This window comes from Impatiens glandulifera, chromosome 1, assembly GCF_907164915.1.
Source record: "Impatiens glandulifera chromosome 1, dImpGla2.1, whole genome shotgun sequence".
NCBI lineage: Eukaryota > Viridiplantae > Streptophyta > Magnoliopsida > Ericales > Balsaminaceae > Impatiens > Impatiens glandulifera.
The window spans coordinates 96,590,834-96,614,648 of NC_061862.1; the positions used below are offsets into that span (position 1 = coordinate 96,590,834).

The 23,815-nt window shown below is 27.7% G+C and overlaps 1 protein-coding gene across 2 annotated transcripts; it reads right to left on the minus strand.

The window, feature by feature from the left end:
- Positions 1-1,254: 1,254 nt before the first annotated feature.
- On the minus strand, positions 1,255-8,532 carry LOC124919361. 2 transcript variants are annotated; one of them, XM_047459591.1, is made up of 12 exons: positions 8,106-8,532; positions 5,465-5,562; positions 5,273-5,359; positions 5,080-5,194; positions 4,574-4,942; positions 4,037-4,179; positions 3,761-3,961; positions 3,574-3,664; positions 3,319-3,487; positions 2,860-2,970; positions 2,674-2,764; positions 1,255-1,633 (listed from the first exon to the last, which is right to left on the minus strand). In XM_047459591.1, the coding sequence occupies exons 1-12, from the start codon at positions 8,346-8,348 to the stop codon at positions 1,621-1,623; spliced, it is 1,731 nt and encodes a 576-aa protein (XP_047315547.1). In that variant the 5' UTR covers positions 8,349-8,532; the 3' UTR covers positions 1,255-1,620. The 2 variants fall into 2 exon arrangements, with proteins under 2 accessions (XP_047315547.1, XP_047315546.1); XM_047459590.1 differs by having other exon boundaries at positions 5,273-5,562.
- Between the last annotated feature and the right edge of the window lie 15,283 nt (positions 8,533-23,815).

The following is a 23,815-nucleotide window of genomic DNA, read 5'->3' on the forward strand; positions in this document are numbered from 1 at the left end:
GAATAAAGTTTAAATTGTTTAAATGTATTGATTGGTGTTGATTTTGAGAGAGCACATTTATTTATGAAAAAAAATTTAAAGTTTTAATAAATAATTATAAAATAATATTTTCTTTAAAAGAAATTAATGATATTGTAATATTTTGATTAATAAATTAAATGATGGGATTGATGAGAGAGTTGATAAAATAATATTTAATTATATATAAATTAAATAATTATAATAATTTAACTAATTTAACTAATTAAAAATCTAAAAATAATTTATTTTTTCATTTTATGGAACAATAATTTTGATGGGTTATTTAAGAATTTTATCAATTTTTTTGAAAAAAAAATTGTTAATAAAAATAAGTTAGATGAATTTTTAATTAATTAAATTATTAAAATATATTTTTTATATTTAAAATTACTTTTTTTAAAATAAAAAAATATATTTTAATAGATTAAAATATTAAATTATTGAAATAATACAAAGGAAAACTTTTTAAGTAGAAAAAATACATTGAAACTCCAAATGTCTTGAGACTAAAGATCAACTAAGAAAATCAAGTGTTTTTTTTTAAAAAATGTTAAGCTTTTTCGTAAAATTGATTGTTTATATATTTCTTTTTAAAATTAGTTCTATTATATTATTATTTTTTTAATTAATTATAAAATTAACCCACCCTTCAAATAACAAAAGTCATGTCTAAAACACAAATGTCACATATTCAATTTAAGTTCAATTTTTTTTAAGTTAGATAGTGTTAAATTTTATAAATAATTTAATTATAAATTAATGTAAAAAGTAATTAATAACACTAAAATAAGTGATAGTTGCAAAGTTAATTAGAATACTTTATTTATTTATATAAGTAATAAAAAAGTTAACTTTTAAATTAATTCATTTGTAATAGTAAATGTTTAAGAAATTGACATGAGATTAACTTTTACAAACATTTATACTAAAAATAAATACTAAATGTTATTACTGTTTCTTCAAGATTTTTTATTTAAATAACTTTATTTAATTTGAAGTCATGAAAAATTGAATTATTGAATAAAAAGATTTAAAAGATATTAATATTTAATAAAAAAAATAATAATAATAAAAGAAAAGAAATAAAGAGTACTTGTGACAAAATAATGTACATAAACAAGAACTTATAGTCTAAGTCTATGTATATGTATATCAACATACAACAAAAACAAAGGAACATAATACATTTTTCTAGTAATAATGTCTTGTATTCATGTAACATATGAACAGTACTAACACAATAATTTGAAGTTTTTATTGAAAAAAAAACACAATAACTTAAAGTTATCAATTATCATCATGGTTTCTAAATATGACTTGTATTCATAAAAAATGTTAAGAGTCTCAAGACATGCCATTCAATTTCTCAAACCATAAGAAGTTCTTAGTTCTATATATAGTTTAAAGATGAGAAGAAGAGAAGAGAAGAAATGCTGCAATAGAGAGGAGTATAGTAAAACACAGCCAAACAAGTGATGGCCTCTCATAGTAATAGATACACATTGCTGAGTAACCAAACAAAAACAAAAAAAAAAACTGTTGCTGTCTAAATTTGTCCATTTACCTAACCAGTCTGAAGGAAGAAATGCCATCCTTTTGTCATCTTGTTTGCCTGCAACATGTTTTCATACCCACAAGCATTCAGAAAAATAATAATAAAATCATCTTAACATAATTGTTCTCAACATGAAAAAATTTTATTATTATTAAAATTTTCAATCATATTTACATGGATTAGAGAAAAATAGAACAGGATATATATGTATGCAATTGAAACGGACCAAACAAACAAGTAGCAGTTATAAATGAAGCAGAACCCAAATGTGATCATTGTACCCAACTTAATGATTCATATGTGTTTACTTCTTGGCAATTAGTTGAGGCTGCCATTTCAGTATCTCTAGCTAACATGGCTTCCTTGTCATTTTTTTCACTATCAGTTTATCACATTCTCCACTCTCTATTAGCAAATTTTTAAATTGATACCTAGACTTAAATTGGATGATTTTTAGCCTATTTGGAAACTTAAAGTAGTTTCTATTTCTAATTTTATTTAGATGTATTGATATCATCTACAAATGAGTTAATCTAAATAAAATATACTTCTCATAAAAAACAATCAAACATATCTATATTAATGTACTCCGAAACAAGTAAAATTCATTCAAACCTAACGTGAACACAAAAATCAGGTCAACTGTCTAAATTAGAACAAATAGATACAAATGTAACCGTAATGGGATAAACGATAAATATTAAAAACACGGCCGGGCTTAAATAGGGTCCTTAATGATGACCAAAAAGCTGAGAAATTAGTTTGGAAGTGGATCTCAATTTTATCGAAAAACTTAATTTGGAGATTTTGCAGTGTTATGAAAAAATAAAACAATTTGACAAAATCTGATGAAAAGTTTAAACTAAGTAAATGCTAATAAAACTTTGTTACTAATAATGAACACACCTAACTAAAAAATCCCATTTAGCAATATTTTGTAATAAACCTATGTTGAATTATTTTTAATAACTTTAGATTGAATATGAACAATTTAATAACATATGTAAAAAAATTAATTTGGTTCATTTTGGTTAAAAGGAAATGATAATTATAAGATATACCAATATCCAATATTTATACTACTTTGGTGCATTTACCTGAAAGATAAATATTTCTCCATCTCTTCCTTCTGCTCTTCATATATGAACCATTTTTCACTGTACTCAGATTCAGGTTGGAGACTTGCATCTACATATAAGTAGAAGAGAGACAGTCATAACTAAGCTTAAAATTGAACCATTATGTAATTGAGTGGTAAGAAAAATAGAAAAATTTAAACATACCTAGACGTAAAACGTTAAACTCATCATCAAAACCCTTCAATCTCCAAAATGAGTGGCCTTCTGTGTCTACGAGAATGGGCTTTGTCCTAATAGCCTTGCAGTATTGTTTTTCTGAAAAAAGTTTGGAGTCATTTGGTTACATTAACAGACAAGTAGAAACACAAAAATCCATGTTAAAATAATGAACTTTTATGACATCAAGATTTTAGCAAAAAAATAAAAACAATTAGACAAAAGCAACAAGAACTTTATATCACCATTTCAAGAACAAAAACGTTGACCCAAACAAGAAAATAAAAAAACATTCTATATATTATCTTGGGGAAACAGGGATATTGCATTCAAGTTATACTTTTGCTATATGCTTAACAAATATATACGTATAATAAAATTTGTTCACTCCAAATATCCTAACACAGTAGTTACTGTGATTAATTATCATATACAAAGGATTATTACCTGTGCACAACATCTCTTTTGACTGCAGCATCTCATCATGAGCTTCGGCTACTTGCATCTTATTTTTTGATACTATGGCTTCATGTTCGGAAATGGAAAGGGGAATGCTATTTTTTGCAATGATAGCTTGAGCCACCTCGTCCCTCATCTGCTGTTTCAATTGTTTTTTCTATACACAAACATCAATTGTGAACACACAAGTTTAATGTAATACTGCAAGCCTATTTTAGAAGTAATCACAGTTTACATACTAACTTTTTGTTTTGCAGCAACCACTTTTTCTTTATTTTCTTTCACCTTCTCATAAAATTTCAACTTTTGTTCATCGATATAAGTCCTTACCTTGCTGCAAGAGAAATATGAAGTTATATTAAGAGAATGTCTAAAAATTAGAATCTTTGTTGTGAAAATGTTATAAAAGTGCATAACAATTTAAACTCACCTGGTGCAAAGAACTTCATCACAGACAAAGTTCACAAGTATAAGCCTTTCAATTGAGTTCAGACTATCGTAACTGTCCGCTCCTCCATCAAACTGATCTAATTTTAGTTGTTCTGATAAATATTTTGATTCAGAGAGACATTTATGCAGTGCACGAAGCCATGAATTTTTGTGGCTTAAAGAATGGCTTATCACAGGAGACCTACAACAAGAATTACAAACAATTCATAATATAGAGAATTTTGATTCAAAAATAAAATTTCACATTGATACTTACCCTTCTCCAGAATCAGATTGTATCAGTGATAATGACTGGACAAGAAACTGTGCAACTGGAGAAGATTTCCCTTCACGCACACGCCCCCCACGAACTATGTCTCTGAGAATGTACTGAGGCTCATCTTTCTTGAGTTCAATAACCTACAAAGGGAGAGTAATAAATAAAAAATCTTATAAGATAAAACTAATATGTTTTTCTATAAAACTATATGGGTTATGTTGTGTTAGCTTCCTTCTGGAAAAAAACCCTGGTCATAAAAAAAATATTATTTAGGATTCTATGAAAAGTTTATAGCTATGAACTGGAATGTCTATGATATTCATTTTTTTCCCAAAAACAAATTGATATTCATTTCAAATATATGATAAAAATTTAACAACTCCTAAGGACTTTCCACTGAACATTTATTACTTATAGCCAAAGAAGGTATGTCTTGATTTGCAAAATTTTGACATGATAAAAAAGAAACACCAAAAATGTAATCAAATGAAGGAAGTAGTTTCCCATTATTATGAAAATTTTAAGCTAAGTTACCTCTCCAAAAGCAGTGCAAAATTCTAAGAACTGCAATGCATGGCCAACTTCTTCAGGTTGCAGTTCAATCGATAACACAGATTTCAATTCTGATCCTTCCGGAAGTGGAATTTCAGCAACAATACTTCTACTGATGGAGCAAATAGAATCTTTTTCAACTTTCAATTTTGTAGGTTTCCTACGAACAGTTTTCCCTTTTGTCCCACTTTTTAGGTCTCCATTCTGCATCTCCTGGACAACATCATTATACCTTCCATCCTGCACATTTTCCTCTTTCACCTTCTTACATTTTTGGTCGGCAAGATCAATATCAGTATCTTCACTTACAATGTTCTTGTCCTGTTTCTCTTGTATGGAAAGTGGAGGTTCCTGGAATCCAAAGTGACCCCAATAAAACATTTCAGAAAAAAAAAGTTGCAATAAAAAAGAGAAATAATACGATTTTTTGAAAGAATGTCAACTTTTATATAAAAGAGGGATAGAAAACGTGAACATGAAAAAACTACCTTTCCTGACTGATTATCGGAACCTCTAACTAGAAGCATCTCCGAAACCGAAGAAAAACCAATTGACTTAGCTGTGTGCACAAGTATACCAGTAGGTTTGTGCCCCCTTTTCTTCCTGCCGAAAGCATGTTTATTGATTAACACCAAAACCCTAAAGCTCATATAAAGAAAAATTCATATCAAGAGATCTTACATGCAAAAGCTGCAGTTACAATTGCCTCGGCACCTAGGACAAAACCAATCCTCTACAACTGACACCTGCTCTGCTTTCTCGCCATACCTGGAATCAAATAGAAGTAACCATTTTAAGCTCAAATAAAATCTTTTTAACTCAACAAAAGATATGTAAGTTGCTTTACAATTAAGGACATCATAGGATCCAAACCTATTCAACAAACACTTATGGCAGTACAGGATCGTGCATTGTTTATCTTTTTTCTTATTCTTGCAAGGTGCCATAACATCCATGGTCTTTTGTCGACACTGCAAAGAAAACATGGTTGGTAAAACCATACAACATGGAATCCGTAAACAAAAAACATTCTCAGACATACAAGTTACAATCCACATAATAAATGAAAATTTTCTGATTGTACATTTGTATGGTTTGTTATCATGTACAATGTGAATGGCACATGCATGCACCATAAGGTCGTCAATAAAACAATAAACAAGACAACTACATATATATGAACCATAACTTGAGCTTTCAGACCTGACCAAGTATGTTACCATTTTAAATCTGACACTCAGTCCATCAATAACATTTGTATATTTTCATGATAAAGAGGAAATTAAAGAGGCTTGTTGGGATGTTTATAGAAATTAACCATGTAAATCTTCTGACAAATGATTAAGAGAAAATGTGGAAATATTGTGGACTATTCACAAAAGTCAGCTCAATCCCTAAAGGAAAGTTTCCCTTACAAATCAATTCAACTGCTCATTTATTGATAATTAGAATATCTGATTGATATAATTATTTGATTTGATTGTAATTTACTTACCTTATTTGTAGAAATAATTCGTGTATTTATATTCATAATCTCTCATCTATATGATAATTATAAAGCCATAGTACAAGAAAGCAAGACACTTTGTCTGCCTCCAATTCACTCTCAGCTAACCCTAACAGCTAGCCTTCTTCAGGGCATCAGAGCTTTAAAGTTGAATCTTCTATTTAAGCTCTCACATTTAATCCATCCAAGAACAGGTATTGAGAAGCCAATTGAAATCAAGATGAGAAGTTAGAACCTTTCCTAATTTCCTTCAATAATATTAAGTTGTAACTTATAAATGTTTTTATACTAGTCTAACCCTAAACTGGAAAGGTAACTACTATCCTACTATTGGAGCAGATTAATACTATTCAAATAAACTAGCAAAGATAACTACTACCATAATAAATTGGAAAGATAAATGATATCCTAATAACTAACTAGAATGAATAACAATAATTAATAACTCTAATACTATTAGTTCGTCGGCCACGTGCCAACGTTTGATTGGCCCTTTGGAACCCTAGTCTCCCTTCCGTATCAGTTGTCCCCAATAATTCATTTGATTCAAGCATCAACTAGGGCGTCCTTTAAATTACTAGTGTTAGGTAGTAACAATTTAACTTATGTGAAGTGTGTCAACCTGCGAAAGCTCACAAACTGTTATTTTCAATTTCTTTATCAAGAATTACAGCTCCTTTTTAAGACATTATAATGTTTGGAGGCCTCCCTAATTAATCGTCTGCTATAGTTGTCGATATTTTGTTTTTATGACTACAGTTGGTACATGTGCTTTTACCCCCACTAACATGGAAATTTGATGTCCCTAACGTCTTCATGCAGTTTGAAAATTTGATTAAAAAGTTATTTTAGTCGAAGGATTAAAATCCTACAAACAAATTAGGGTGTAGCCTATCAAAAAATAAAAGAATTAATGACTTTTCATGACATTCTACATTGGCTCCCCTGTCCTAGCTAAATTTGGACTGAAACAAGAATATGATTATATATATAACATATATAACATATAAATCATAATATTAAAAAAAAATCTAATATATAATGTAGTGAAAATGAGTGATCTAGATGAATGCCGGAACAGGATATGTAACTCTCATCTCCATTTCTTCCCCTTACATAAAAATAAAATACAGAAGTGTATAATGATTGAGAAACTATAATTTTAGATAAAAAAATGTGAAGTAAACAATGATAGTTTAAAATTAATTTTCTAGCTCTTAAAATAATGAATGATATTCGGAAGACAAAAAAAAACGTATTTAATCTCATTCAACGCAAATTTTGCTTGTTATTCAACTAAAAATTCAGCATGTGAAAAAAATTATAATATCAACCGAGTACAAATTTGAGAAGAAAAAATTGAATCAAAATCCAACCAAAAGTTCAATTAACAAATAAACTTATGATATGCCCCAGCCAAAATTTGTTTAACAATAAAACATTTTTTTAAAGATTAATGCTTATACTGTTTATTTTACTAAAAAGTACAGTTATAATGACAACAATATATCAATTTTATGGATCAAACAAAACCAGTAGCCCTTTCAGACATTTCTATTGTCTAAAATCCCATTGAAGTATCTAGTAAGGTAAATGCATATATCAAGACATCTTCCATGTAAGCTGAATTTTGGAGAATTGGCAAGTAATTGCTATAATCAGGGATTTAAAACAGGCAAGAAGAAGAAAAGGGACATAAAGAGAACAGATTTATAGGGATTCATTTCCTAATTTATAGAATTACAGCTTTGAAATGCATAATCGGCATCTACAGAGTTGATCATCAAATGCATTGATCTGATCTCATAAGCAAATAAGAAACATTGAAGCAATTGAACACTAGAAACCCTTAAAATGTTGACCACCCAACCCATAAGAGAAAGGCAATTCTAACTCAGTCCTTTGGAAATCGCTAACCAATTGTTCAAGATTTGTTTTTGTTGTGAAATAACGATTGCCAAGGGATCAAATCGACTGATGGATCCGATCTAATTTAGTTTTACGTACCTGATGACAAGATTTCCCATTCTCAGAATCGTATAAGCGACCGCCGATAAGACGAACACCTGGATTCTCAGTTCTCTTCCTCTTCTGCTTCTGCTTCTCCTCCACGATCTCTGATGACTGCGATAAGGTACCATCTTCTGGTATCTGTGAGCCCTTCTCCTTTTTCTTACGACCGCCCTGACCCTTAACTTTCGAATTAGACTCTGGTTTCGTTTCTGAAGCAGCCGTTGAAGCAATGGCCATGGCTGATCCCTTAGGACAAAGAAGGGATCGGTCAAGCGTAAAACGTAAGATCGTAAATCTCTGTAGAGTAGATTCCGAATGGAACTGCCCGGGAGATTAAAATTTCGCCGCTGGGAAATGAAAAGTGAAGCAACCCTTTTACTCCTAGACTCCTCTTAGTATTAACTCTTTCCTTTTCTTGTGCCTTGTTGTATCGCAAGGGTTCCTTTTCGCATTTTGACTCGTGTCTTAACCTAATTAAACCGACCCATTTAAACCAAACCGAATATCAAATTCAAGGGAAAAAATTGAATTATTATTTTGTTTTACTAAACCAAGTTGGATTTGTGGATTTAGTGTAGTTGAAACCGAGCAAATATTTAAAGAATAATATTTATATAAGATGTGAACAAAAATTGAATCTTAAACCGACCATGATGAGTAGGTTATAACACACATTTAAAGTAATAATAATGAGATAATATCATCAACGTAAAAACTTGTTAGTATACTATCAAAGATATTAACCCTGTGGTCGAGCGGAAATCATTGGCTTACTCTACTAAAAGTTGGGTATATCTTTCATTTGCTTTCGAGAGGAAGATCTTCTAAAGGCAACATCAAGGTCTCGTATGTAAATGCCTTAGTCGGACTTCATACCTGATACATCTCCCCCAGCATTCCATATTGTTGTAAGAAAGAAAACATTAAGCTTAGGATAGATACTAAATAAAGTTGGGCGCAGTAAAAATAATCTTATTATTAATTTTTGAAATTGATGGCGCTTCCAGTAAATATATTAGTTATTAATAGTAGAAGGCATTTAATTTTAAAATTGTTAGTATTGTTTAATAAAAATCAATTCTTAATAAAGATATATTTGTGTTTTTGGAAATTAAGTAAGTGATTCATGAATTATGTTACTAGATTTTGTTTATAATATTTGTATTTGTTCATATAAATAAAAATAAATATAAGTTGTTATTGATATATATTTAATATATTTTAATAAATTTGTTAACAGATCAAATTAATTAAAATATCCCACCGATCTTCTAATCGATCAAACCAAAAAACTAACGGTTTAAAATTTAGTAAACCGACGCGAACGATTTGAATGTGCATTTCGGTCAATAAATCTACCAAACCGTTTATCCCATAATTTAACATGTATAAAACAAATAATCATCATCGTTTCTGAACTAGGTAAGGCTAATTAACCTTTGTCGTAGGTTAATTTTTGTTTTAAATTTGTGGAATGCCAAAAAATGCGTTACAGAATAAAAGTTTGTGATTAGAAGTCGAATCGACGTAACCTCGTTAAAGTCTTAATCCCTAATTCAAGTCTTCTCTCTTTGGATGTCTCCTAATGAATTGGAGATTAATATGTCCTTTATTTCCTTTGGATGTATCTTCTTGCATTAGAGGGAACCATGTATTTTAATTCATTATCCTAATTTGGGTCATGATTGTTTTCTATTGATGTTGTGCTTCGGTTAATTTGATTAAGTGTGTTTTAGGATTTTCGCGAGTCAAGTCCTTTGCTGTCTTGTTTTATTCACTAATATTAGTACATTTATCTATAGTCTATGTTTTCTTATTATTGACAACAAAAGTACTTGAAAGCTAAATTTAGCCTTCAATTACAGACCTCATCATTATCTCATTTATGGTACGAAATCTCCAATATCTCTTCTAAATTGAACATTGTTCTAATTCCCGGGAGATTCGGAATGTAGACTCAAAAAGTGAGACAAAAGAAAAAATTGTTAGTAGGAAACCTAAAAGTTGAAAAAGATTATATTTGCTCTATAAGTAAAAGTATTGTCGATGAAATTCCACTTCCCGACGGATCATAATTGAAAACTGTGTTATCGATTAAACTGCAACCCGAAGAATTCGGTCATGCATTGCAGTTCTTAGAATTTTGCACTACTTTTGGAGAGGTAATTGAGCTTAAAGATTTTCATAATAATGGGAAAATGTTTCCTTCGTTCTATTTTTTTTTTGTGTTTCTTCTTTGTCATGTCAAAATTTTGGCTATGAGTAATAAATGTTCATTGGAAAGTGTTTAGGAGTTGTTAAATTTTCATCATATATTTAAAATGATTATCAATTTGTTTTTGAAAAAACAATATTATCATAGACATTTCTACCATATCTATAAACTTTTCATATAATTCTAAATAATATTTTATTTTTATTACCCATAATTTTATAGAAAAGCATATTAGTTTTATCTTATAAGAATACTTGTTTATTACTCTCCCATGGTAGATTATTCAACTCAAGAAGGATGGCATCAATACATTCTTGGAGGGAGACTGTAAGAGAAATTGTCGAATATTAATTAACAGTAGTCGTTCGATACGTATCATTCATAATTTTATTATTACGACGTATTCTTAGATTCGTTCTGAAAATCCGATAGAGTCGGCCGATGAGTTAATCGTTCTTCTCGAGTACTTACAAGCTCGATAACTTTACTGAATAATTTTTTTTCTCGTGTCATGTTTTTTCGTTTTGTTTAAACAATTATTATCATATTTAATATAAGTGTATTATTTATAAAAAAATTATTATTATTTATTTAGATTTATATGTATAATATTGAATTTGTATTTGTTTAAATATTTTTTATTAATATATAAAAATAAACATGTATAAAAATGAATTTTCAAGTTGACAATTACATTTTAAGTGAAAATCCTTCAAATATATATATATAACCAACTATAATTTTTTTTTTATAAATAGCCTTCAATTTGGGTTAGCCCCGTTGGATTGGTCCACCCCGCCAAACAATTTAGACAGATTGAATTGAAATATTAGCAATTTATTTGGAAATGGGCCTACACGGGCCAACCCGTTCGGGTCGCGGGTCTAGGCGGGTTGGGCTTGGGTTGGCCCGTGGGTTGGCAAAAAAATCTAATCTGATTTATAGCCTAAGCCTTATAGGCATATGTCGCATAGCCCTAGTTTTTTCTCTCCCAAGCAACACTACAACAGTTAATACTCAATACTTCGCCCATCGACCGCCGACTAATTATTTGTTCCGCATTTCTTCTCTTCATTCTCGCCTTCAAGAGCTCGTGGATTCAAACTTGGTTCCAAACTATAGCAGTCAATACTCAATACTTCGCTCATTGGCCGCCGACTAGTTATTTATTCCGTATTTCTTCTCTTCGTTCTCACATCAAGGGTTCGTGGATTCAAACTTGGTTCCAGTTTCAGAAGCTTCACACTAAATGTCTGAAACTCAATATTATGTTAAATAACATATTCATTTTCGAAATGGACTTCTCATCTCAAAATTAAGGTATTAATTTGGATGTTGACGAATTTGAAAGTGCTAAGCATGACTCTTGTTTGGTGTATATTATGATTATCTGATCATGTTTTTGAACTCTTATTTTCTAAACTATTAATGATTTTTTTTTGTAGTGACACAACCCGCGGGCTGACCCGCAACCCACTTTGGGTTGGGTTGGGAATATTCAACCTGCTGGGATGGTGGGCCGGCCCGTCATCGACCCGTCAAACGATAAGTTTTAGTGGGTAAGCCCGCCCCGCCATGGGTTGCCTTGTCTAACCGCTATATTTATAAACCAGGGAAATAAATAAATAAAAAAATAAATTATTAAGAAAATAGTTAGTTTAATATAATGAGCTTACTAATTTTTTTTTTCAATTTTATCAAAATTCAAAACCAAAAAGAAATAATGACAGCCTATAACTATTATCATCTTCTTTCTTTTTTTCAAAACAAAAAAAAATAAATAGAAAAAAATTGATCAAAACATTTATCTTTAGTTAAATAAAAAAAATATTTTTTTTATCCATTTCATATTTTAAAAATATTATCTAATTCAATTACATATTTTATATTAAATAAAAACAAAATCACATGACATTTTATTTTTACAATTTAAAAAAACAAATTTAATAATAATTAATGATTATAACCAATATATTAATTTTGGAATTTTTTAACACAAATATATGCCATTAAGTAGAGATACATTCTCAATATCATTTTTTAAATTGTATTATTAATAATAAGATTTAAGTTTAGATTAGAATCCAATATGGATAATCATACATTGAATTGAATTTTAGATAAATTCAAATTAGAACAACCTTAACGACAACTCCCAGGTCGTTAACGGAACGCTCCAACCCGGACAGACCGCTTGTAATCCGTTAACACTTGAGGAAGATGAGTATTCATCTTCCCCGACAATACCTTCAAGAACACGATAAAGGTCTCAGGTTGCTCGAACTTCGTTTCCTCCATAGATTAGACCACCAAATCACATGAAGCTGTTAAGAACAAGCTGACCGCAATGACGCAAGGACTTTTAGCTGCACTACCCGAAATCCATCTTTAACGCCCAAGAAGTCACAATTAGTTGCTGCAATAAATGAAGAGTAAACGAGGAAATCAGTTTTAGAAGTGGTTATCACGAATTAGAGTTTATGATTAGTTTAAATAGTTGCCTAAAGTCATTTAGTATGAGTTAGAGTTGCGGTTGGAGAGAAGGAGGAGAGGAGATAATCGAAGGTTAGGAATTCTCAAATCCTATTCGTCGGAAATTTTCAAATCTCAAGAGAAGTGTTCAAAGCTTCATTCAAAGTTGCTAGGAGATTGTAGGAAGTTTTTTCAATCTTTTGTAAGTCACAACTCTACATGTAATCCAAGTTATCGATTAAAGTTTGATTTTACACACTTGAGTTTGTAATTGCCTCATTTCTTCACCAATTCTTGTTCTGTTTGCTCTAGCATGATCTTACGATGATATATGAACTATCTAACGGAGTAGAATCACATCATTCATCCTCTAACGTATTTTCCTAAATTTGAAATTCAGCTAAAATTTTTAGATTGTATCCTTCAAGTGTAAGCTTGAAGGAAATGATCTAGAATCAATCTATAAAGGACTTAAAATGCTTTTTGGAAATAAATAGTGATTGTGTTGAGGTTTTTGTCACTTTTAGATTCGTAGGATGATTATATGTAGAATAGTATATGAATTCACATGATGTAATCACGTTTAAAGAATAATATTTTTTTCGGTCATCTTCTTCCTTTGTTCCTGCGAGAAGCCACAGGTTGAATCAGGGACTCTAGCTTGTTCTAAATCAAATGCTAAGTTTGTTTATGGTTCTAGAAGTTGATACACGGAAAATTTGAGTTGGCAGGATGTATGATTTGAATTTTGAAAATCAAGTTTGATCCTTAGTCATTATTTGACGCCTCAGGCTATTCGCTCTTGATTTGGCATGATTCGGAGTAGAGACCGTCCATTTGGATTTGGACGGGCGTATATGCCACATTGTCGATGTCCTTTCCCACGTAACCAACCACCGACCTCAAAAGAACTTATTTAAAAATTTCTTTATTAGGTTCTCGAGAAGTAAATTAAGTGTTGAATCTTAAAATAGTGTCAAAAGTAAGTTTGACTATTTCAAAGTTTTATTTTATTTCTCATCTCAATTTAAGACGAGACGACTCTTGAAAATTATTTGATCAAATTCAAACAAATCAAATTAATGTACAAACAAATTCCAAATTAAATAAATTAATTATATATGAACCTATTTAGAAACACATAAAACTTGAATTATGTTTACAAGAAAAAATGTTATTAAATTTATTAATATATATAATTAAAGTATATTCTATACATGTAAATATTAAAATTTTACCTATCAAATTTATAATTTTTAAAATAATTATTTTAAATAAATAAATTTAAGATAATTAAATTTACTACAAAAACATGATTAAATAATTAATGAAAATAATTATTGTAGTAATTAAACCCAATTAATTAAAATAATGGTCAAAAAACAAATAAAATAATTTAAAATAAATGTTGTATTCATTTTATTTTAAATTATTTTCAAGAGTCAGTCAAAATTAAAATAAATAATTTAAGATAAATTTTGTATCCATTTATCTTAAATAATTTATTTAAAAAGCCCCAAAAATATAAAAAAAATAGACAAAATAAATATTTTGTCTATTTAAAATATTTTGTATATTTTTCAACAAAACAACTAACGCACGCGTCAGTACTATTAGCCTAGACGCAACAGAACGCCCAAACACAACGAAACGTAGACGGAACGCCTAGGCATTCGCGTTTCAGCCCGAAACAAATATACTTCATCCTTTGATTGTCTTCTTTCCCGCGATGAACAACAATGATGATCGACCGAAACCTTTAATTTTTCAAAAGTGGAACTCGACCGATACTTAAACAAATCGGTTGATTCAAAGGCTAAAATGATCACTCTAAAGTATAAAGGTTAGGGTTCTTGAGGGTTTAGTTACGAACTAATGTAACGAAAATCACTTTAATCCTATGTTGATATAATTGATGGACGAGATTGATATAAATGTATTTAGAAATGATAACAATATTTTGAGCTTTTAAAATTATAATATACAATTGAAGAAAATATATATGACCAAGTGTGAGATTTTTCAAATTATTTTTAATATTAGGTACATATATTATTTAGTAATTGTGTATTAATTATTATCATATAAAGATTAAAACGCAATTAAAATAATTTATTAAAGTATAAAGGTTATGAGCTTATTTAGACATTTATAATAAATATTAAGACATATTTGTGTAGAAGAAGAAATATCATTTATTATTTCGTTGATGAGACAAATAATAAAAGGGTATATTAGGCTAGATCACCAATCCATATAGTTAGACTACATATTATGTTTCTCTAATTAGACAGAAAAGTACATAGTCTGTTCATCTCTCAAGAGCACTCAAGAAGGGCTATCTATAAAGGGTTGGAAGACATAAACCCACCCACATCAGATATTCCGATCCAGGTCTAGATCCAGAACAAGCATATCCATGATCGAGAGAAGATCCGAAAAATAACAAAAAGAGACATAATGAATCGGTCTTCATTTTAGATTCAGGTGTGTTTTCGCAACTTAAGTTTATCTCAATTTATTGACATAGAGATTATAAACTTAAGGATTAAAGATTTAGACTAAATAATTCTAAAACGGATAAGTCAAAATAGGAGAGCATCCATCTTGGGATAGGCTTAGGGTTAAACAAAGTAGTAGGAGAATCACTAATAAATATATTCTTTTAACAAGTTTGAAATTAGAATAATGAAAAATTAGTACAACACAAATCATAGTATTAAGATTGTTAGATATAAGAATACTTGACCAATGAAATTGGAATCAATAAAATAATTTTCAAAATTAAGGAATAAAATGGTCGACAACTTAAATAAGTTTTGATAACCTACTCATGACAATAACTCTAGTTTAAAAAAATGATTAGGGTTTAGGGTTTAGGGTTTAGAGTTTAGAGTATAGGGTTTATGGTTTTTATTCATTAGAGAAGAGAAAACATGTTGACATCAATAATATTAGTTGTTTCATGCGCATAATAAATTATTATATTTTAAATAAGGAGTGATAGAGTGAGGGAATTTGGTGAGGGAATGACTTGGCATCACCTCTTCATTGTTGGAAAATGTAAAAGTGGGAGGAAAGAGAAAAAAGAGAGAAATTATTTATTTTTTTCAGCGAATAAGATTATGCCAAGTCATTACTCACCTAATCATTTCTCATTTTAAATATATATAATATTGCTAACTTTAGATTTACTAGTCGCGAGAGTGATTTAAATATTTTTGTTAGACAAAATGAATCATTGATTCATTTAAATATAAACTTGGTCATATTTTAAAAATTAATGAATGTTTAATTAATTATGAAATAAAAAAAAAGTATATTTTACTTTTGTAACTCTATTTTAATATATATATATATATATATATAATAATAATAATAATAAATTAGATTGATTTATTTAAATTTAAACTTGACATTAAGTTATACTAAAATATTTTCTTAATTATTTTTCTTATTTAATATTTTTTAATTAAATGTGTAATTAATTATGAAACTTCAACCATTGAAAAGTTATTTTTTCATTAATTTTTTTATAATTTATATAATCTATATATTAAATATATAACATAACAACCTATTTAAAAATTAATTTACAAAATTTTAAAATAAAAATAAATTAATCTATTCCATAATTTTCTCCCTTTTATTTTAACATATTTCTCTCTCTTAATATTTATAAAATTAATCTTTAAATATTTTTTATTTAAATTAAAATATTTTTTACTTCTTTCCAAATTTATTAGATACAACATTATTTTAACATTTTTTATAATTTGTTTTTTTAAGTTTTATATTTTTCTTCACAAAATTATTTTTTAATAAATAATTTTATAAATATATCAAAAATATTATTTGTATTAATTATTTTATAATATATATTAAATTTTAAAAATATTTTCAATTTACATTCTAATTAAAATTTTCAAATAACTTAATAAAACAAATATTTCTTACACATTTTCAAATAAATATATTTTAAACATTTTCTCCATATCTATTATTTATATATTTTTAAATTATTCATTATATCTGTTATTATATATTATTTAGTATTTTTAGTTTTTTTTTAATATAGAAAGATATTTTAGTAAATTATTCTAAACAAATCTCAAATAAGTTTATTAAAAAAAAATTTGCCTTGTTTATTCGGATTAGAGTTATTTAAATAATATTGTACAAATTATAATTATAAAAGAAAATTTTATTATTTAGTAAAAAAAAAATTAAATACTTATATATAATGAAAAAAAATTAAATTTTGATTAACAAATAATTTTATGAAAAAAGTGTGAGTTATTTGAATAATTCAAACCAAAGCCTTTAGACCTTGTTTGGATAGATGTTATTTAAATAACCTTGTATGATTTGGATTTTAAAAAATTGAATTATTAAAGAAAAATACTTAGAAGGTATTAAAATTTAATGAAAAATAATAATAAATAAAAAAATAATAATAAATAAAAAAATAATAGGAAAGAATGGCCTTCCTTATCAACATACAACAAATGAAAATGATATACAATATTTGTCTAGTACTAGTTTACCTTGTATTGAAGTGACCAGATCAATCAATACAAACACAAAATTGGTGAAAAGCTTAAACTAAGTAAATGTTAATAAAACATGTTTACTAGTATAAACCTATGTTGAATTATTTATGAATAATTTTAGACTGATATTTGAAAAATTAAATAACATATATAAACAAATTTAATTTGGTGAATTTACTTGAAGGATAAGTATTTCTCAATCTCTTTTTGTTTCTCTTCATGTGAACCATTTTTCATTTTTCACTGGACTTAGATTTATGTTGGAGACTTACATCTACCTATATTATACTAGAATAAAGACAATCATAACTAAGCTCAGAATTGAACCATTATGTAATTGATTGGTAAAGAAAAATTTAAAGTATACCTTGACGTAAAACATTAAACTCATTGTGAAAACCCTTCGATCTCCAAAATGAGTGGCATTTTAGTGTCTACTAGAATAAGCTTTGTACAACTAACCTCGTAGTGTTATTTTTCTGATAAAAGTTTGAGGAGTCGTTGGGTTACATTAACAGACAAGTAGGAACAAAAATATTTATGTTAAAATAATAAACTTTATGACACCAAGATTTTTTGCAAAAAAATAAAAAACAATTAGACAAAAGCTAAAGGAATTTATATTACCATTTAAGAGAAAATTTTGGACAGTCTCAGTTAAAAAGTTGACTCGAAAATAAAAATAAAAAACATTCTATCTATATTTTTTGGGAAACAAAAATGAAAATAAAAACATTCTATCTATATCTGGGGAAACAAGGATATTTTATTCAAAGTTATCATTTTGCTATATGCGTTCACTCCAAATATCCTAACACAGTAGGTGATAAATTATCATATATAAATGATTATTACCCGTGCACAGCATCCATTTTGACTGTAGCATCTAATCATGAGCTTCGACTACTTGCATTTTATATTTTGATACTATGGCTTAATGCTGGGAAAGTTAAATGCCATTTTTTACAATAATAGTTTGAGCTAACTCGTTTCTCATTTTAATTGTTTCTCCTATACACAAACATTAATTGTGAAAACACAAATACAAAATTGAAATCCTATTTTAGATGTAAACCAAAATTTACATACTATCTTATAATTAGCCAGAACCACTTTTTCTTTAGTTTTTTTTATCTTCTCAGAAAATACTAACTTTTGCTCATTTATATAAGTCTTTGACTTGCTGCAAATGAACGATGATGTTATATTGAGAGATTTTCCAAAAAAATATAGAATCTTTGTTGTGAAAATGTTATGAAAGTACATAATAGAGAGTTTTAACTCACATGGTTCAAAGAACTTCATCACATTCAAAGTTCAAAAGTTTAAGTCTTTCAAATTATCGTAGTTGTCAGATCCTCCATCAAACTGATCCAACTTTAGTTGTTAAGATAAATACTTTAATTCATAAAGATATATATGCATTGCACGAATCCATGAATTTTCATAAATAATTACAAACAATTCGTAAAATAGAGGATTTTGATTAAAAAAAGAAATTTTCACATAGACAATTACCCTTTCCAAAATATGATTGGATCAGTGATAGTAACTGGAAAAAAAACCTTTGCAACCGGAGAAAATTTCACTTGACGCCCACGTCCCTCGTGAACCATGTCTCTGTGAATATGAATGCACTAAGACTCATCTTTTTTTAGTGTAATAAACAACAATTCTTGTAATATAATATTAATATGGTTTTTATAATAAAACTATATAAGTTATGTTGTGGTAGCTCCCTAGGAAAAATACTTTAGTCATAAAATAAATCTAGGATTCTATGAAAATATTATAGTTATGGACAAGAATATTTATGGTATTCATTTTTTACAAAAACAAATATTCATTTTAAATATATGATGAAATTTAATATTTTCTAAACACTTTGTACTCAACATTTATTACTTCTATCCATAACCATAGAAGGTAAATCTTGATTTGCAAAATTTTGAAACGATAATGAAGAAACACCAAACAGCTAATCAAATACTGCAATCAATTTCCCATAATTATGAAAAACTGAAGCTTAGTTACAAAGTAGTGAAAAATTCTAAGAACTGTAATGCATGACCGACTTCTTCGGGTTGTAGTTCAATCGATAACACTATTTTCAATTCCGATCTTCCAGAAAGTTGAATTTTTGAAGAATCTGAATTGAAAATTGTGTTATCGATATAACTGCAACTCGAAGAAATTGATCATGCATTACCGTTCTTAGAATTTTACACCATTTTTTAAAAGGTAACTGAGCTTTAGTTTTTTCAAAATCAAGGACAATTGTTTCCATAATTTGATTAGCTTTTTGATATTTCTTCTTTGTCGTGTCAAAATTATGCAATTAAGACATACCTTCTTTTGGATATGAATAAAGAAATCTTCAGTGGAAAATGCATAGGAGTTGTTATATTTTTATCATATATTTAAATTTAATATTATAGACATTCTTGTCCATATCTATTAATTTTTTTTTTTTTATAGAATCCTAGATATTTTATTATGACCAGGGTTTTTTTCCTAAAAAAACTAGCAAAACATAACCATATCGTTTTATAGAAAAACATATTTATTTTCTTTCTGCTAAGATTTGTTTTTTATTATTCTTTCTTTGTAAATTATTGAACTCAGTACATTCTTAGACATAGTTTATGGATGCATGGGCGTCAAGGAATTCTTCTCAGTTGAAGAATTTCTTATTAAGTTATAATCACTAATACAATCAAATTTGGGAGAAATGTAAGTATCTATGTAAAAATTTTTTTTGGATCAAAATCCTATATATTATTCTTATTGGTAATTCTTGTTGTAAGGTCCCTTTTATAAGTAATTATTGAAGCCACAAAAATACATGCTTAGTTCATGCTTAAATGTATCTCTCTGAATCAAAGTATCTATCAGAAAACTAAAATTTGATCAATTTGATGGAGAATCTGAAAACTACAATAGTATGAACTCAACTGAAAGGTATAAAAGGTATAAACTTGTGAACTTCATATATAACATTCTTTTCACCATGTGAGTTAAAACTATTATAGAGTTTTATAACATTTTCACTACAAAATTCTAATTTTTAGACATTTATTCAATATAACATCATCTTTCTCTTATAAAAAAAACAATGACTTGTATAGATGAGAAAAATTAGAAATTTTCAAAGAATGTGAAAGAAACAATTTTCCATGTTTTCACAATTAATGATTGTGTATAGTTTATACATAGATGACAGATCAGTTGACTTGAGCTATCATTTAAAAAAATGAAATTACTCTCTCCATTTTCGAACATGAAGCCATAGTATAAAACTAAGATGCATATAAGGTATCACTGAACATTTTTTACTCCTAGCCAAAGAAGATAGGCCTTTAATTTTACATGACAAAGAAAAAAAGTACCAAAAAAACCATAAAATGAAAGAAGCAATTTCCCATGTTTTTGAAAATTGAAACTCAGTTACCTCTTCATAAGTGGTGCAATATTTTAAGAACGGCAATGCCTGACCGATTTCTTCGGGTTACAATTTAATCGATAACACAGTTTTCAATTTTCATTATTCAGGAATTGAATTTCAGCATCAATACTTCTACTTAAGGAACAAATATAATTTTTTTCAAATTTTAATATTTTCTACTAACAGTTTTCTCTTTTATCCCATGTTTTAGGTCTGAATCATCTATAACTATGACCTTCTTGTTATATGTATCCTGTGGCAAACTCAAATCATCCTCTCTATCATAGAATTTATCGTTTAGTCCAATATTAGACCTTCCATAGCTTTCATCTTGCACATTTACTCTAATACTGTATGTCGTTGAATCAAGAAGAGTTGTGAACGATTTGTAGAAAGAATTTTGAGAGAAAATGATTTAATACAATTTGGGAGAAAATCCTTAAAGGAATTTGTGATATTTTATTGAATGTTAATAATATCACAAAATCAATATAGATAAAAAAAACTCCCAAGTATTCATATAAGTAACTTAACTAATTATAGGTACAAATTATACATAAACTTTTATAATTAATATTAATTAATACAAATATAGTTATAACGGTTATTAACTAATAACAATAGTTTTAACAACTTAGTTTAACTATCTAACAAGTTCATAACTAAATCAATTGAATTATTTTGACATTCATCGTAGTTGTTGGATTTCGATTCAAAAGGGTATGATTTAGATAAACTAATTTAACAAAAAAAAAATCTTATTATTTAGTATTTTTAGTTTTTTTTCTTTTTTTCTTCATTTTTTCTAATTAATGTTTAATATATTTATTTAATTCCTGTTTTATAAACCACTTAGTTTAAAAAGAATTATTGTTAAACTATAGTTTCTAATAAAACATTTAGTTATAATTAATTTGTTATTCTATACTAATATTGATTGGCAACATATCTTATTTGTTAATGAAATTATTGAAGTATGGTTTTAATTCATATTAATTGGCTAAAAAAAATTAATGGTTGAAAATAAAAATAAAATTAAAATTAAAAACTAGTTGTTACCTAATTCATTTGTAAAAAAAGTGAGAATAATTAATTTTTTGAAACAAAATTTAGTAAAATAAATTGTAAAATATATTTATGCTTCTATAATTAATCCAATTATAAGTCAATCTAATTTGACTAATCTAAATTAGTATTTTAGATTCGAATTAATTTAAATTTCAGTTTAATCCATTAATTAATACTTGGCCCTACTTAGAGCTAGATCTACTTAGGTATCCAAACACACTATAATTTAGTACTTAATAATAAAACTTTTATCCATAATAATGAAATGATGTTTTAATAAGTGTTTGTGGATCTAAAAACACTTTAAATAAAAACAAAATAAAGAATAATGAATTGAAAAAATTTCAGACTACTTAAAATTAAATATTTTAGATTAGAATGAATATTCAATCATAAATTTATCTAAAATAATATAAAATCACATTTATTGAAATGTGAGTGATTAACGTCAATTAAAGTTTAATAAATTTACTATATAAATAATAAATATGGAGATAGAATTTACGAAATTTGTTTTTTAATAAAATCCTAATGTCTTTTAAGAGAAAAAGAAAATATACAAATGAAAAACAAACTTCAATTAATTATATAAATAATAAAATATGTAGAATAATAATAAATTTAAGATTTTGGTTGAAGCGATTTTTCAAATTTAGGACTCTCCTAATATGTTTTCATTTATAGAACTTTCCTTGTTTAATTATATTTAAACCTCCCTCTTTCTTTGTTTCATTATATTTAAAACTTTTTCTAACGTCCGTTATTTATTTAATATTATATTAATTTTTATTTATTTATTTATTATATATTATTCTAACCTAAAATCTTGGTTTCTTGCTTTTCTTCGTGCGATTCGTCAACCAGCGACCACAGCCGACCTTAATCTAATCAAATCAACTAAAAGAAAGTGATAAAGGATCTAGATGGTATGATCAACCTGGACGGAGGCAGTTCCATTATATGTGATAACTATATATGACATAATCATATTTGTATCCCAATCCATGATAAGAGATGTCCTACCCCATAAACAATCAAAACAAGTTCAGTATCCCCTGGTTGAACACTTGAAGAAGAGACATTAACCTCATAGAGACTGATGTTCAAAAGAGTGAAATAAACAGTTCAATAAGAGGTATTTTGACGGCAGTCTCAATCTGGGGAAATTCAAAGGGAATCAAGGCGAAAACCCCCTTCTTAATGGCCAAATCTTTACCAAAATCGATCCCCCTTTTGAATAAATCAACGGAAATAAAGCTTGCATCGGTGGGGGATGATTGAGCATGGGTTGTAGAATGCAGAACGGATAAGAGGAGGAGAAGATGATGGGAAAGGAGAAGGTGGGCGCCATCAAAATTATTGAGGACAATAATACTTTTTTAGAGACGTCGATGATGAAGACGATGAAGAATAAGTGTAAAATAATAATAAATAAATAAATAAAAATCAAATTAATGTTAAATAAATGACGGCGTTACATGGAGTTTTAAATATAAAAAACAAGGAAAGAAGAATTTTATAAATGAAAAAATATTATAAGAGTCCTAAATTTGAAAATTTTCTCCAACCACAGTCCTAAATTTATCATTATTCCCTAAAATATGAGAAGAGGTTGTATAAGAATATTTTTGTTTCATAAATTATTTTTATTTTTTTGGAAAAAACGACTTAGCGTCATTTCATTAAAAATTCTCAAAAACGAAAAAAAAAAACACGAGTTTAAGAGATTATTCTAGACAGGCCTAGAATGATTTTGAAGTCGTAACATTCTGAATAAAAGCTAAAAACGTAAATGAATTATCTGATTACAATCCCTTCAATTCTAGTGCGTTCAAAAAACGGTAAATTTCAGTTCCTGCAGATATTCCAGTTCTACTCCGTGCTTGGATTCTTCTCCACGTTCTCGCGAGGACGCTGTAATTCGATACAATATCTTTCCATAATTCTTCAA

Bases quoted from the DNA above. Each gene is read 5' to 3' on its own strand.
- LOC124919361 (XM_047459590.1), bottom strand. From the start codon at position 8,348: ATGGCCATTGCTTCAACGGCTGCTTCAGAAACGAAACCAGAGTCTAAT. The intron at 4,180-4,573 runs GTAACTTAGCTT...CTCCCTTTGTAG, and splicing joins TTTGCACTGCTTTTGGAGAG to GTTATTGAACTCAAGAAAGA. The intron at 2,765-2,859 runs GTATGTTTAAAT...ACTTATATGTAG, and splicing joins GTTTAACGTTTTACGTCTAG to ATGCAAGTCTCCAACCTGAA.